The 13,725-nt window shown below is 38.1% G+C and overlaps 1 protein-coding gene across 3 annotated transcripts in view; it reads left to right on the top strand.

Annotated features, from left to right (window-relative positions):
• The window catches only part of SMAD2 (SMAD family member 2), a 49,290-nt gene extending 38,993 nt beyond the window's left edge, over positions 1-10,297 (top strand). For all 3 annotated transcript variants that reach the window (XM_082075574.1, XM_082075572.1, XM_082075573.1), the window contains 6 exons: positions 261-335; positions 1,557-1,610; positions 2,250-2,462; positions 3,886-4,023; positions 4,186-4,330; positions 8,326-10,297. In XM_082075574.1, the coding sequence (XP_081931700.1) occupies positions 261-335; positions 1,557-1,610; positions 2,250-2,462; positions 3,886-4,023; positions 4,186-4,330; positions 8,326-8,449 (749 nt within the window). In that variant the 3' untranslated portion in view covers positions 8,450-10,297. The remainder of the gene's footprint in view (positions 1-260; positions 336-1,556; positions 1,611-2,249; positions 2,463-3,885; positions 4,024-4,185; positions 4,331-8,325) is intronic.
• Positions 10,298-13,725: the final 3,428 nt, after the last annotated feature.

The following is a 13,725-nucleotide window of genomic DNA, read 5'->3' as shown; positions in this document are numbered from 1 at the left end:
TAATTATATAACATATCTGAGCAATTGACTGGCAGACAAGAGATGATACATTTTCCATAGGCAATAAGGCAGGTAATGGGTTTGAAGTACTGCTGGAAGGCAAAAAGGGACAGCAAAATAAAATTCTAATTCAATATTCAGGTATATGTAGCTTGTGAAGGCTTGAGGACAAAACCCCCAAGTGCTAAATATTAACACATTTCCCCAATCATTGAATCAATACGATCAATACTTGGATCTTTTTTTTTTCTTTGTGACAGAAACACCACCTCCAGGATATATCAGTGAAGATGGAGAAACAAGTGACCAGCAGCTGAACCAAAGCATGGATACAGGTAACATTTACTTTTTACTACTTTCAAGGCTTGGGCATTAATTCAGCCCAAAAGATGCTGGCAATGGCTCTCTGTACAATGTGGTGGGTTTTGTTTAAAAATACCACTTTCAGTCTTTTGTGAACCAACTAATTTTTTGTGAGGGGAATACTTTTAGAACATTCTGTGCCATATTAAGTACATTTTGTTTTGTAACAAAAGGATAGAGATCTAATTAAAGTCCTCATCAGAAAGCCTTAAAATAGATTTTAATAGCTGGCTGGTTTCAACCTACCCCTGTCTTCACGTTCTGAAAATAGGTTCATCAAAGCAAAATGTCTCTTGGCTTAAAGTGACAGAAATCCTGCGTTTTGAGAACCTCTTAACTCTGACAACCTTATCGCTTCGGCCATGTTTCAAATTAATTCTTGCATGGAATGGTTTCTGGGTAATCTGGTTGGCCTTAGTTGGACAAAGCACACTGAATGTGCTGGGTAAGAACCTCCTACGTGCTGGCAGACTTGAGTGTCTGTTTGGTTTAGCTAATGTTAGCAACCTTTTTCAGTTAAACTGGAATCACCGCACTAATTTCTGTAAGAACTGCAATAGTTTCCCCCTATCTGACAACAGGTAGCTTAATTCAAAAAGCCTGACGTCAGCACTCATTGTAGGAATGTTTCTGTTCTAACCTTCTCTATATTTTCAGTGCAAAAAAATTATGTTGGAGAGTTCATGTTTTTGTTTTTGTTTTTTTTTTTTCTGAGTTTTTTTCCTTCCTCCTTCCAGAAAATAATAATTTCCTCAGATTAGGAGATAAATCCAGCTAGTTCATTTCTAGAGATAAACCTCTCCTTTGAGAATAGAGAGAGGTAATATCTTCATTGTCTCAGCCACTCTTTCTTAGCTTTTTTTTCCACTGAATTTGGGAAGAAGTCACTACTTTCTCACATGAGTAAAGTTATGTGCACAGAGGGTGCATGAAGCGAGAGCTCTGCCAAAATACAGTGCTAAGATGTTAAGCGAGTCTTTACGAGGAGGGGTAGGTTCCCAGGAGTCTGGAACATTAAATGCAATCTTAATTCAGAATAAGCATGTGACATGCTGGAAAACTGGTTGTAGGATTTCTGAGGTTTCTTATTCCAAAGAATTCTAATCTAAACCTGTGTCTAGATAATGGTTATACCTACCCACCTGAAATAATGAGAATTATTTGCTCTGAAACAATCTGTGTTGCTTCAACAGGATCTCCTGCAGAGCTGTCTCCTAGTACTCTCTCCCCAGTTAATCATAGCCTGGGTAAGCTGGAAATACTTTTAATTGTTTCTGTGTGTGGTGACTATTCTTTATATATGTAATTACATTAAAAATGAAAATGTACTTTAAAAAAATAAGAGCTGTATTAGGAGGAGACTATTGGTTTGGCTTCCTGATGATAAACACGATAGGGCTGGGTTAATAGCTTGTTAATAACTATTTCTGTAACTATTGAGCTACTAGCAAATAAAATAACATAGTGGTGTGTGCAGGAATAGTATTTATAACATAAATATTTTAAAGGATGTTAGCCTATCCTTTATGTGGTTCAGTGTTTGATAGTTTAATCTTTTCTTTGACGTTGCCAAAATGTTTGCAAGTTATAGGAAGGCAACAGAAATGTCTCCATGTCTGGCACTCACAGTAACATCGGCTTAATCATTTTGTTGAACAAAATGCAAGTGCTGAAATACATGAGCTGTGGTCAGATTAGCTCACCCCTTCCTCTCCCCCTCCTTCCTTTGTGTGGAATCTTGAATTCCATTCTGTTTACTGGGGTAGGTAAAAATGACAGCGAGCAAAATATAATTGGAGTAGTTTGAGGGAGAGACGAAGAGCAGGGCAGATTTCAGCTTCAAATTCTATGTTAATCTTGTTTTTCAATTATTTTTTTTTTTTTAGACTTGCAACCAGTTACTTACTCAGAGCCTGCGTTTTGGTGTTCGATAGCATATTATGAATTGAATCAAAGAGTGGGAGAAACCTTCCATGCATCACAGCCTTCCCTGACCGTAGATGGCTTTACAGATCCATCAAATTCTGAACGATTTTGCCTAGGTCTGCTCTCCAACGTTAACAGAAACGCTACAGTGGAAATGACAAGGCGACACATAGGTAAAAGTCTCCCATCTTTTAAATGTTTGGTTTCATCTTAGCCATTACATTAGCTGGAATCATCCAGGCAGGATGAACAGATCTGTGTGTTGGCATCGTTGTGGAATTTCTTTCTTTCAAACCAAATCATCCCAAGGGGCAGGTTTTTGGCTTTCAGGCTCCTACTCTGCTTCAGGTGGTGTTTATAGTCTGAGTTGCTTGTAATTGAAATATAAGCTTTAATTACAAATTATTCACATGTTGCTTACTTATTCTAATATATAAAATGCAGGATGGACATTGATAGTACTTAATTTAAACTTAAATTATTTTCTGAAATGGGAAAAGCTGCCATTAAGATGACACGTGATCAAGATTTTCTTTGTAAACTGTTTTCCACAATGCAGCATCTTGGCTTTAAGTTCTTCAATAAACTACTTTTATTTTTCCTTGTTTGTTTTTTTTTTTTTTTTTCCTGGGTTCTTTTATTTAGCAACATTTACAATATTTTTTTTGTTTTCACTTTTAGTAAAAAAATAAAGTTTAACCTCTTCAGTAGAACCTTCTGACTCACTCTATGCCAAATCCAAATATTCGTTTAATAAAACTTTAGATATACAGAAACCCAGGCTATGCCTGTCATGAGTGATCAAAATGGTCAATGTTGAAGAAAAGCAAAAATATAAGGAGCGCTCATTTTTTATAGAGCAGCTCATATTTCATTTGAAAAATAGTTTTAAAGAAAAAGAAGAGAAACTGGCCTATAAAGGACCTGTTCGTTATTAATAGTTTTTTTGGGGGGATTAACTGCACATTATTTCTCTTTTGATAGAAGTAACTCATACAGATTTTTTTCTACTCAGAGAGAGAACAAGATCATAATTCAAGAGTGAACAACAGGATTTCTTATGGGTATTTTTTGCGATAGGGCTAAATGAAGTCCTGTTGGTGTCGTCCACTCAGTGGGTTGTGAAATAGTGTGGTGTGAACATTGAAGTGATGTACTTGTGTTTTCCTTTTTTTTTTTTTGCCATAGTGGCCTGTGCTACCTGACATACAACACTTTAATGTTAGCACGAGTTTTAATTCTGTTGGATCTCAACTTTTTTATTTCCATTTCGGCATTTCTTTAGTGAAAAAGTTATTTGGTGATGAACTTGGAGCTGGTTACAAGTCATTACATGGCTAGAAAATTCTGTCTCACTCTTGACCAAAAGTTATTCTGCTTCTCCTTTAAATAGTGTGTGTTCCTGGGAGAAGAATGCAAGTTAATTGTGTTCTCTTTCTACTACAGCTGTCAGCCCAGCAGTGTGGTCCTGTAGATAATTGATTTCTGTTTCTGTTTTAAAGAAAAGCTTTGGCCTTCACTGAAACAAAATACTCCCTTGTTTGTTAATCTTCTCTGGTCGTATCATAACAAGAGTTCCTTTGAATTTTGCTACAGGAAGGGGAGTGCGTCTCTATTACATCGGTGGAGAAGTTTTTGCCGAGTGCCTAAGTGATAGTGCGATTTTTGTTCAGAGCCCCAACTGTAATCAAAGATATGGCTGGCATCCTGCAACTGTGTGCAAAATTCCACCAGGTTAGTAGCCTACAAAAGAGGTCACATAAAAATATCCAGTGAATATATTCTTTTTCTTTCCTTTGGATAGTTTATTCATAGTTTATTCATAGGTTTTGGCTTCTTTGTAGCAAACACAAGCATTCATGGATTGTATCCTTTTGGTATTTTTTGTCTTTGTAGGATGCAATCTAAAAATCTTTAATAACCAAGAATTTGCTGCTCTTCTGGCTCAATCTGTGAATCAGGGTTTTGAAGCAGTTTATCAGCTTACTAGAATGTGTACCATAAGAATGAGTTTTGTTAAAGGATGGGGAGCTGAATACAGGTAAGAAAACCTTTGTTTTTAAATTTAAGTGTTAGTAGTTTTCCTTTTTTCATTAATATACTATTTCTGTGTGACTTCAAAGCCATATGTACAGGTTTCTTACTTCTACTTTAGAAATGTTGTCTCCAAGTTGAACCCATATTTTCCTTCTGCCCCTCCTAAGTCATAAAGACCAATAAACTGATTTTAGCATTGCATTGAAGTCAACTGTTGAGCAATGAATGTCGTCAAAATTCTGTTTCCTCACTCAGTCCTGCTTGCTTATTGTGGTGGAAACGCTGACAACATCTAGAAGTTACACAGCTTGTGCTATGAGATTATTTCTTCTTTATTAGTTGTACAGTTGTTTTGGTCCCTCTTGTGTTCTATATGGAGTATAATGAATCCATTAGGTTGTGGTGTGGGATAGTACCCAACAGAAAGAATTGAAGTCACTCGGAGTGCATTCTGCAAAACAAACCAGCTGGAGAACACACATTTAAAGGACGTTTTGGAACTTGTAGCGGAAAAAAATTTTTGAAAGAGTAAGATGACTGTGTAAAACTGCTAAAAACAGCTTCCTGAGTGGAAAAAATAGGGTTTTTTTTTAGTCTGCCTTTGAATAAATTCTAATTGTATTCTCTATTAGCATAAACTAAAAACTGTAGTATAGGACTCTGCCTGTTTTTAATGTAGTACAGTAATTTGGGAAGAAAAAGCACTGACTTCTGAGCACCATTAAAGATTTTGTTATTTTGGAGAGCTAGAGATGTAGTTTTAAATAAGTCCCTTAAACCTCTAGAAATTGACATCTGAAAGAAGTCTTGACCTATACTCTGTTTCCATTCAGAACGTTGGGGTTTTTTGTTTAAATCCTTATCATTTCTGAAGTTGAATAATGGCATGTAGATTCCACTGTAATTCCTTGGGTTTTTATTCTTTTATCTGCTCTTGAAATATGTACATGTAAATAGTGGCATCACTATGTGGGGGGAGGCTTCTCGGCTAAATGAGGCCAATTTTGTGAAAGCCTAATTAGATGAAATGAGAAATTTGAGTAATGGAATAAATTGGTACCTCTTTGTGAGCAAGAGGTACATGAGAAAGAATCTGGCTCAAGTTTAAAGAGCTGTTGGATTTGGCTCAAAAGGAATATGTATAAACTTACACATAATTAAATACAACATTCAAATCGGAACAGAAGAAAGGCTTAATCAGTCAGATTATATGGAGACAGCTTGAAGTGAATGGAGCGTAAGTGCTGGTTTAAAACAGTGGGGGAGGCTTTTGGTGAAGTGATTTCTAATGAAAATGTTGGCTATTAGTCCATAAACCCTTCAGAGATCATTGGGTTGAAAAAACTCGAGTGAAAACTCTATGAGAACAGCACAGAAACCAATATTACTGGCATAATGCTGAACTAGTTTCTTTTCATCTCTGTTTAAGACGCTGCTAATAAATTATTGATGCACAAAACTTGTAAGTTTTGCTGCAGTTGTGATTAAAGCAAGAAGAGGCTGCTCCTCCAACCACAACCTAGGATGTAAATGAATATAGTTGGAATTGCCAAAATAGACTAGGAAGCTCCATGAAATCCATCATTCTTGTTAAAACTTCCATGCTGAATTATTATGTCAGAAACATTTCTCATAGAACTGGCTTTGCCGAAGAATTACTTGCATTTTTGGGCATATGTGCATGAGTATGGCAAGGTGGTAGATTTTATAAGCTTGGTAGACAAAACGGTTTATTGCTTTTTGGTCAATATTTCTTGGTTTGAATCATGGTAAAAGTTCAGATCAGCAGATAAGTGTTGACGTGAACACATGAACTATCTAGGTTGAGGGTCATCTTCTGAAGAAAGTTAAGCAGAGGTAATTACACCAGAGATTTAGTGATACAAGAACTGGAAATTCACAAATAGAAGCTTTGACACATCTGCTAAGTGACTGTTGCTATTTTAGCAACCTTTGCCGGTGCAGCACAAAGCCAAGGTTGTTGGACAGATCCAGTTAGAAAATTTTGAGGAAGTGTGTTGTGGAACACATGGGGGGGGAGTTGACAGCGGTGGAATAATGAGCTTCCTTCTTTGGGAGAGGATTCAAAGTTAAATGGAATTACATTTCCTGTGGTTTAGATTGTTCTTTTATTGGATCACTTCATTTTGGCATTGGCATTCAGGGCACAGACCCTCACCACTTTCTTCTAGAAAAATGTGAAACCACAGACAACTTTTGAAATCCATCTTCTTAATCTTTCTGCCATTTTGGTTCCTCTGTTTACATAAACAGATTTTCTTCAAGCCAAGTGTTGCATTGCCAACAGTAAAAATGTGTCCGACTAATCTGCTTGCCTTGAAATCTTAACGCCTCCTTGCTTTGGCTTTGGGATAGCTAGAATTATTTGGAAAAACTGACTTAGCAACACTAGTCTTGCCAGTCTCTTGGGAAAACTCCCATGCCTGGAGTGGAGACAGTGAAGTAACAGGATTTCTCAGGCAAGAGGATGGCCAATACTGATTTATTGATTTTGAGATGAGCAGGAAGATTTTCTTTGAATAACAGGTCTCTGAAACAAGGATATGTGGCAAAGTGAGTAAAGCTTCAGGGTTGACAACTATAAAGCTTCACTGAGGCTTTCTAGATGGTGTTTAATTAATGGTTTCTGTGGTGGAAGATTATGTGCAAGTTTATATAGAAGACAAGGGAAATGCAATTTTTACTGAAATTGATTGAGGATGTTACAGTGCAAAACACACGTAGAAATGTAAGACTACAGGAAATCAGAGGTGAATTTTTGAGATAGCATCAGTCAGCGCAGCTCAGCCATGCTTTGACGTAGCATTTCTGACAACATCTGCCAGTTTCCTCAGACGTTTCTCTTGTACATTGCTTCAAAAAGCCAGACCCGATGGCTGCAATAGTGTTGTGTTGTTTGGCCATGCCGACAGTGCAGAGCCAAGTGGTTTATTCCGTATTTCTCAGTAATTTTCTACAAAATTCAAACCCTGTTATGCATACAGGCCTTTCAAAGGCTGTAATATAGCTGCATACAGCTATCTCCTCTTGTTTTAATTTTTTTTCCTTCTTTTTCCTCCCTCCTTCCTTCTCTTTCCTCCCTCCTTCCTTCTCTTTCCTCCCTCCTTCCTTCTCTTTCCTCCCTCCTTCCTTCTCTTTCCTCCCTCCTTCCTTCTCTTTCCTCCCTCCTTCCTTCTCTTTCCTCCCTCCTTCCTTCTCTTTCCTCCCTCCTTCCTTCTCTTTCCTCCCTCCTTCCTTCTCTTTCCTCCCTCCTTCCTTCTCTTTCCTCCCTCCTTCCTTCTCTTTCCTCCCTCCTTCCTTCTCTTTCCTCCCTCCTTCCTTCTCTTTCCTCCCTCCTTCCTTCTCTTTCCTCCCTCCTTCCTTCTCTTTCCTCCCTCCTTCCTTCTCTTTCCTCCCTCCTTCCTTCTCTTTCCTCCCTCCTTCCTTCTCTTTCCTCCCTCCTTCCTTCTCTTTCCTCCCTCCTTCCTTCTCTTTCCTCCCTCCTTCCTTCTCTTTCCTCCCTCCTTCCTTCTCTTTCCTCCCTCCTTCCTTCTCTTTCCTCCCTCCTTCCTTCTCTTTCCTCCCTCCTTCCTTCTCTTTCCTCCCTCCTTCCTTCTCTTTCCTCCCTCCTTCCTTCTCTTTCCTCCCTCCTTCCTTCTCTTTCCTCCCTCCTTCCTTCTCTTTCCTCCCTCCTTCCTTCTCTTTCCTCCCTCCTTCCTTCTCTTTCCTCCCTCCTTCCTTCTCTTTCCTCCCTCCTTCCTTCTCTTTCCTCCCTCCTTCCTTCTCTTTCCTCCCTCCTTCCTTCTCTTTCCTCCCTCCTTCCTTCTCTTTCCTCCCTCCTTAGACTGTCTGAAAAAAGCTTAGGAACACTTATGGTAATGGCTGCAGATTTTTATACTCCTAGGTCGTAGTTATGAATGGAAACATATTTGGTCGTATGATGGAGAACTTTTTGGCAGCTGAAGCTCCTTTCTGACTCTCCTATTTTTTATTTCCTAGACGGCAAACGGTAACAAGCACTCCTTGCTGGATCGAACTTCATCTGAACGGACCTCTACAATGGCTGGACAAAGTATTGACTCAGATGGGCTCCCCTTCAGTACGCTGCTCCAGCATGTCGTAAAACTCCTTCCTCCCTTACCAGTGGGCTAAATATTGAGTCCAATCAACAGACTTAATATAACAGCTCGTCTGTCGTTAGTATTTGTGTGTGGTCCCCATGAACTGTTTACTATCCAAAAAGGTTTTTAAAAAAAAAAAAAAGAAAAACAAGAAAAAAAAAAGAAAAACAGCACTTGAGGTCTCATCAATTAAAGCACCTTGTGGATTCTGTTTCCTATACTCTGATACTAGATGAAAATTTAGTGTATAGAAATGCCTTCTTCAGAAAGAAGAAGGGACAGTTCTAAAGACTCTTAATGGTGTTTTTATTGGGTATATAATTGAGTGTCCTAATGGTTTATCAATAACATGAATAGCTAAGTATATGTACAGGTAATGTATCATGATCTCAAATATCACAGTATTGTGCTGTTCTACATTTTAGTTCCCATAAATAGTTGTTTGTTTTTTTGATTGGGGCAAATCTCTCATAAAATTCCAAGACTCTACTCCTTTATTCTTTTATATTTTTTTATATAAGCAGATTTTCGAGTTGTCCTAAACATAAAAAGCAGACTTTCCTTGTAGAAAAGCTTAACTTTTTGCTGCCTTCTTAAAGAAAAAGAAAATCCCTCCATTGGAAGGGAAAGAAATGTCTTGAGATTCATCTGTGAAATCTTAAGATGCTTTATATGCTTAATGGGGCCTAAAATTAATTCATATTATAAATTCTGAGTATCCATCACACTAGGAGTCTATTTTTCCCTACCCATCTGAGTTGATGCATCTGTTGCCAGCAATATTGCGGGCACTGATGTAATTTGTGACTTTTTTTGTACCTCGAATCATTGAAATCAGTGTGTTTTCTCATGGAATGAGAATTTACTGTAGCATTTTGGATACTGGATTAAGTAGACAAGGTTACTGGCTTACCCCTTACATCTGTGTTTTTTTCATTAAACAGATGTCACTAAAAATAATGGATTTTTTTAGTTTTTTGGAGCCAGATACCTTGAAAAAAAAATCCTTTCCCAGGGTAAACTAGACTCTTTCGTATAGGTTTTAAATAGATGCAGCTTCTTAACATATTTCAGTAACAGAATTTAAATTTCTGATCGGAGTGGCTTTGTCTAGCTTACTTACACACCAGATCATACGCATTCATTACGTCATAATGGGCCTTGTTATTAAAAGTAGTTGCTTCTGCAAAACCTCTAGGATAGTGGTTGCTGAGGTATGACCAGCGAAGAAGGACTTCTAGGTTCTTCGTGACAGTGCATGTTATTGTGAACCCTTGGACACTACAGCTGCACCATATTAAAAATATTCTGAAATATATTCTACAGATAAGTCTGGGTTGGGAAAGGGTTGGGAAACTGTATAGAAGGGTTATTCTGACTTGAAAAAAAATATCTTACTAACAATCTTGTGATCTAGCTGTCTGTCATTCTTTTGTTATTGTGGCAGTAGCGGGATTGCCTTTGTCTGTTTTTTGTTTTGTTTTTTTTCCCCCCATTGTTTCATCCATTACACTAGTTCTGTACTTTGTAAGTACAACTAGTGAGAACTTTAGCTTTGAGAACAAAAATGTGGCCAGTGTTACAGCTTTTAATCAGTCAACTGAATCGATGATAGCGATGGATATTTTTATGCCATAATGACTAGGGCATAGAAGCAATACCAAAAATCAAGCCTTGAAAAAATGGGCCAGACACCTTTAAAAAAATGTGGCAAAGCAGTTACCAGTTTGTGTTAGTTTTACCAGTAGACTAATGTATTGGTAGAACTTGTGAACCTAAGAAATATGCTTCATGCGTGTTGCATTTGCCTAATATGTGAATACACTAATAAAAGTTTTAATTCTCATGATGGTTGGGGTTTTTCTTAATTAATTGCTATATGTGTGTGTATATATATATATATATATGTTGAACATTAGGAATCATTCTACAAAATAAATGGCACCAGTGTCCTGTATGTTGTGACTGGAAAGCTGTTGTTTAGATGGTGAAATCAGTCTTACTCATCTGTCATGGAGGTTCTGGGTCCATTTGTGTTTAGTGATAGACTTCTACTCTAGATCAAGTTTACTAAAGCTGGTGCTTTTCTCTACCACAATCCAGTTCTGTAGTCTGCATCCCGTGGATTTCTGCACGTGTCCATTTGGTGACGGTGACGTTAATTGCTTTGCTATGAACATGGTGATAGCCTTGACTGGACCCTGTTGTTTTTTTTATGGTGGGCACTTCCAAGCAGCGTACAAGGACACCGTAGGCGTTATCTGTGGGCCTGTGGTGCTGCTGGCATGCAAGGCCATTTCAGTTTGTGCAGAAGTCGCTTTTTATGACTTTTTTTTTGTACCACTGAAATATTCTCTCCTGCCATTACTGTTTCAGCCACAGCGCAGTGGAACAAGGGAACTTTATCTGTGTTTGAAATGTTTGCGTGCCTGTGTTTCATTTAAATGCCTTTGGCAGTTCTTGGGTAACTTTAACCTACTCCTGTTTCTTAATCCAGTGCCCTTCTGACTTACCCCACTGCTGTTCCACTCTTCTTCAGGATCTGACCAGTGCCTGCTCAAGCATCTTAATGCCTGTGGTACATAAGGAATGTGACTTCATCCCTCCTCTCTTCTGCCAGTCAAAGTACCAACGTCCAGAATACAAGTGAAAAGTGAACTATTTTTTTCAATTAGGCTGTTTTGTTAAATGAAATACTTACCAAGCAGGGAGTAATCAACTTTAAGTGTGGGTAGCCAGCTGCTTATCTATATCATGAAGCTGGAAAAGCTCTACATGATGTTGCCTCTAGTTTGCACTGGGATTCCGTGCACACGGGTTCTGATCTCTCTCTTGTCATTAGCCCTGAGCTTGTTTTCTATAGTACTACCAAAGCCAAGTCATCAAAAATCAGGTACTGTTAACGACCGAGCCTAAAAATCATTTTTGAGTTGCCTTTTAGCAGTTTGGATGCACTGAGTTGACATTTCAGAACCATTCCCCCCTCCAAAGAAAAACCTGATTTAGTTTAGAAGTTGTTCCAGGTCTGAGGCTTTGAGAACAATGTCGAATGTCTGGACTCCTGCACCTTTGCACTGTGAGAATTGATAGTAGAGCATCATCTTTGTGTGTTTCTCCCTTCCTTTTGTGCATGTTTCTATTTAGGTGGTAAACTCTGCAACAGGAATTTTCTGCTGTTACTTTAGCATCTTGCACAGAGTCCCTTGACTTACAAGTGCTGTTCTACAAATCCAGAACGTGGTGAGAGCTGTGGTGGTTTCTTGTTCTTATGCAGAAGTTGAGACCGATTGCAGGCAAACACCATAAATAGTTTTAATTTCAGACTCCCTGTATACTCAGCAGGGAGAGGTAAAATCTGAATTTGGGGCTCTGAATTCCTCTCTGCCTGATTTAAATACATGAAGTACAAATATCTGCCTTAAAATATTCTTGTGTGCCATCAAAGTAGTCAGCTTAGATGTTTAGGAGTAATAGCTTTAAACTAATTTACACGGTGAAAATTAGAAATCACAACTACTGTACTTCACTAAGATTTTTATGTTTATGTGTCCAACCTGATTTTTCATGTTGAAGTGGGAGGGTGTGATGTTTGGGGGTTTGATAATCATCTGCAGCTCTAAACTGTTGGCACAGTGAACTGTAAGCGCTTTGTTTTAACCTTCAAACTTGTCATACTTCATTGTGGTTACAGCTTTTTTTAGCATTGCAAACTGAAATTTTACTGCAGCTGGGTTTTGAGTTAAAATATTGTGAAATACAGGATTTCACTACACTCCACCCACACAGCATTTTACTTGAGTATAAAGCCGTGTTCCTTTTACCAAAACAAGTTCGACTATAACCTAATTTTGGGGACACTGAAGCTGCATTAATAGCTCTGAAGAACACTGGTGTTCTTAGAAGAATTACCGATATTGCAAGTAACACACCAGCTATATCAGAAAGGAAGGACCTGCTCAGGGAATTAAATTGCAGCTGGTCTGGAAGTTTATTACTATTAAGAAAACATTAATGAAATGTGTGTTTTCATGACTATGTGGCTAGGAAATAACCATCATAAACTGTATTAAAGGAGGCTGTTTAAAAATAAACTTCAGTCACATTGGTCCACTTTTCCATCTCTCTTTTGGGTAAAAATTGCTCCAAATAAGGTTGCTGTTTTCTTCTCCTGGGAAAGCACAGTTGGTGGAGTAAGTTTCTAGAACCAGACTGTCACAGCTACAAAAACAAGAATCAAGGCTTCAAAGCCAAGAAGAGTCTTTGATGTTACATTTGCTGTTGCTTCATTACCTGTAATCAGGATTAAATCTAGTTAGTTGGCAGAAGAAAAATGAGCGACAAGAAATGGATATGTAAAGATGTCAGAGCTTGATGCTCTTGATTCTTTTCTGCCACGTAGAAAATCTAGTCAGGATGGATTCAGTAAAGCCCAGTTGCTTGTTCTGTTCCTTTTGGAATAGAGTCCAAAGTGACAATGGATAAATATATATTCCAGCCCTACTGTTGTGGGTTTTTGTATTTTAATTTGCAACGGGAAGTTGAAACAAAGCTGATTTTTCTGTTAACAGCATCTAGATATTTGCTCATCTAAAGTTGTAGTAAGGTATAATAAAAAATTAATGTATGCCTCATGAATTAATTGAGCTTATGCGCAATGCACGCCTGAGGCTGCAGATTCCATTTGATTTTCTAAACTGATCTTTGCTTTAAAGTCTTACTTACCTGCCTTTTTGTTTTGAAGTAAAATTTTAAGAACAGGTATTGTGGCACCAAGCATAGGAAAATCATTAAATTTAGGCTGCCAGCAGATGTAGTTTATCTTTGTGTGAAGGAGTGGGTGCTGCCCGTTGGTTCTTATTTAAATATATGAAATCTTTGTCTTGGTGATGGGTTGCCTTTGATAGAGGAATAATGAAACAGAGACGCTGGAGCCTCAAACATGCAGCCAGTTTACAAGAAGCAGGTAAAGCTGTAGAACCGTACGTTGGACCAGAAATTGCAGAATCCGCAGGATTATTTGTCATGTGCTCCAAGCTCTGCAGAGATGTGAAAGAGTTAGGAAATAGAATACAGGAAAGCTTAGTTTGTCTAGGTTTATGAATTACTTTGAAATAAAACCCAAGCATAATGAGTTTAGAAAACACTTCAGAAGTCCTGTCTTTTCTGTTTGTGTTGCATCTCCTTGAAGAGTTGATCGGTAGGATTCACAAAGCGAAGCTGAGAAAAAGATGTGCTGAAGCTGTTGAGATTTGGGTAGGAGTTGTTCAGCATGGACTCA

This window comes from Streptopelia decaocto, assembly GCF_964273445.1.
Source record: "Streptopelia decaocto genome assembly, chromosome: Z".
In the NCBI taxonomy this organism is placed as follows: domain Eukaryota; kingdom Metazoa; phylum Chordata; class Aves; order Columbiformes; family Columbidae; genus Streptopelia; species Streptopelia decaocto.
The sequence above is the reverse complement of the archived record's forward strand: the minus strand, read 5'-3'. Positions and strand labels throughout refer to the sequence as shown.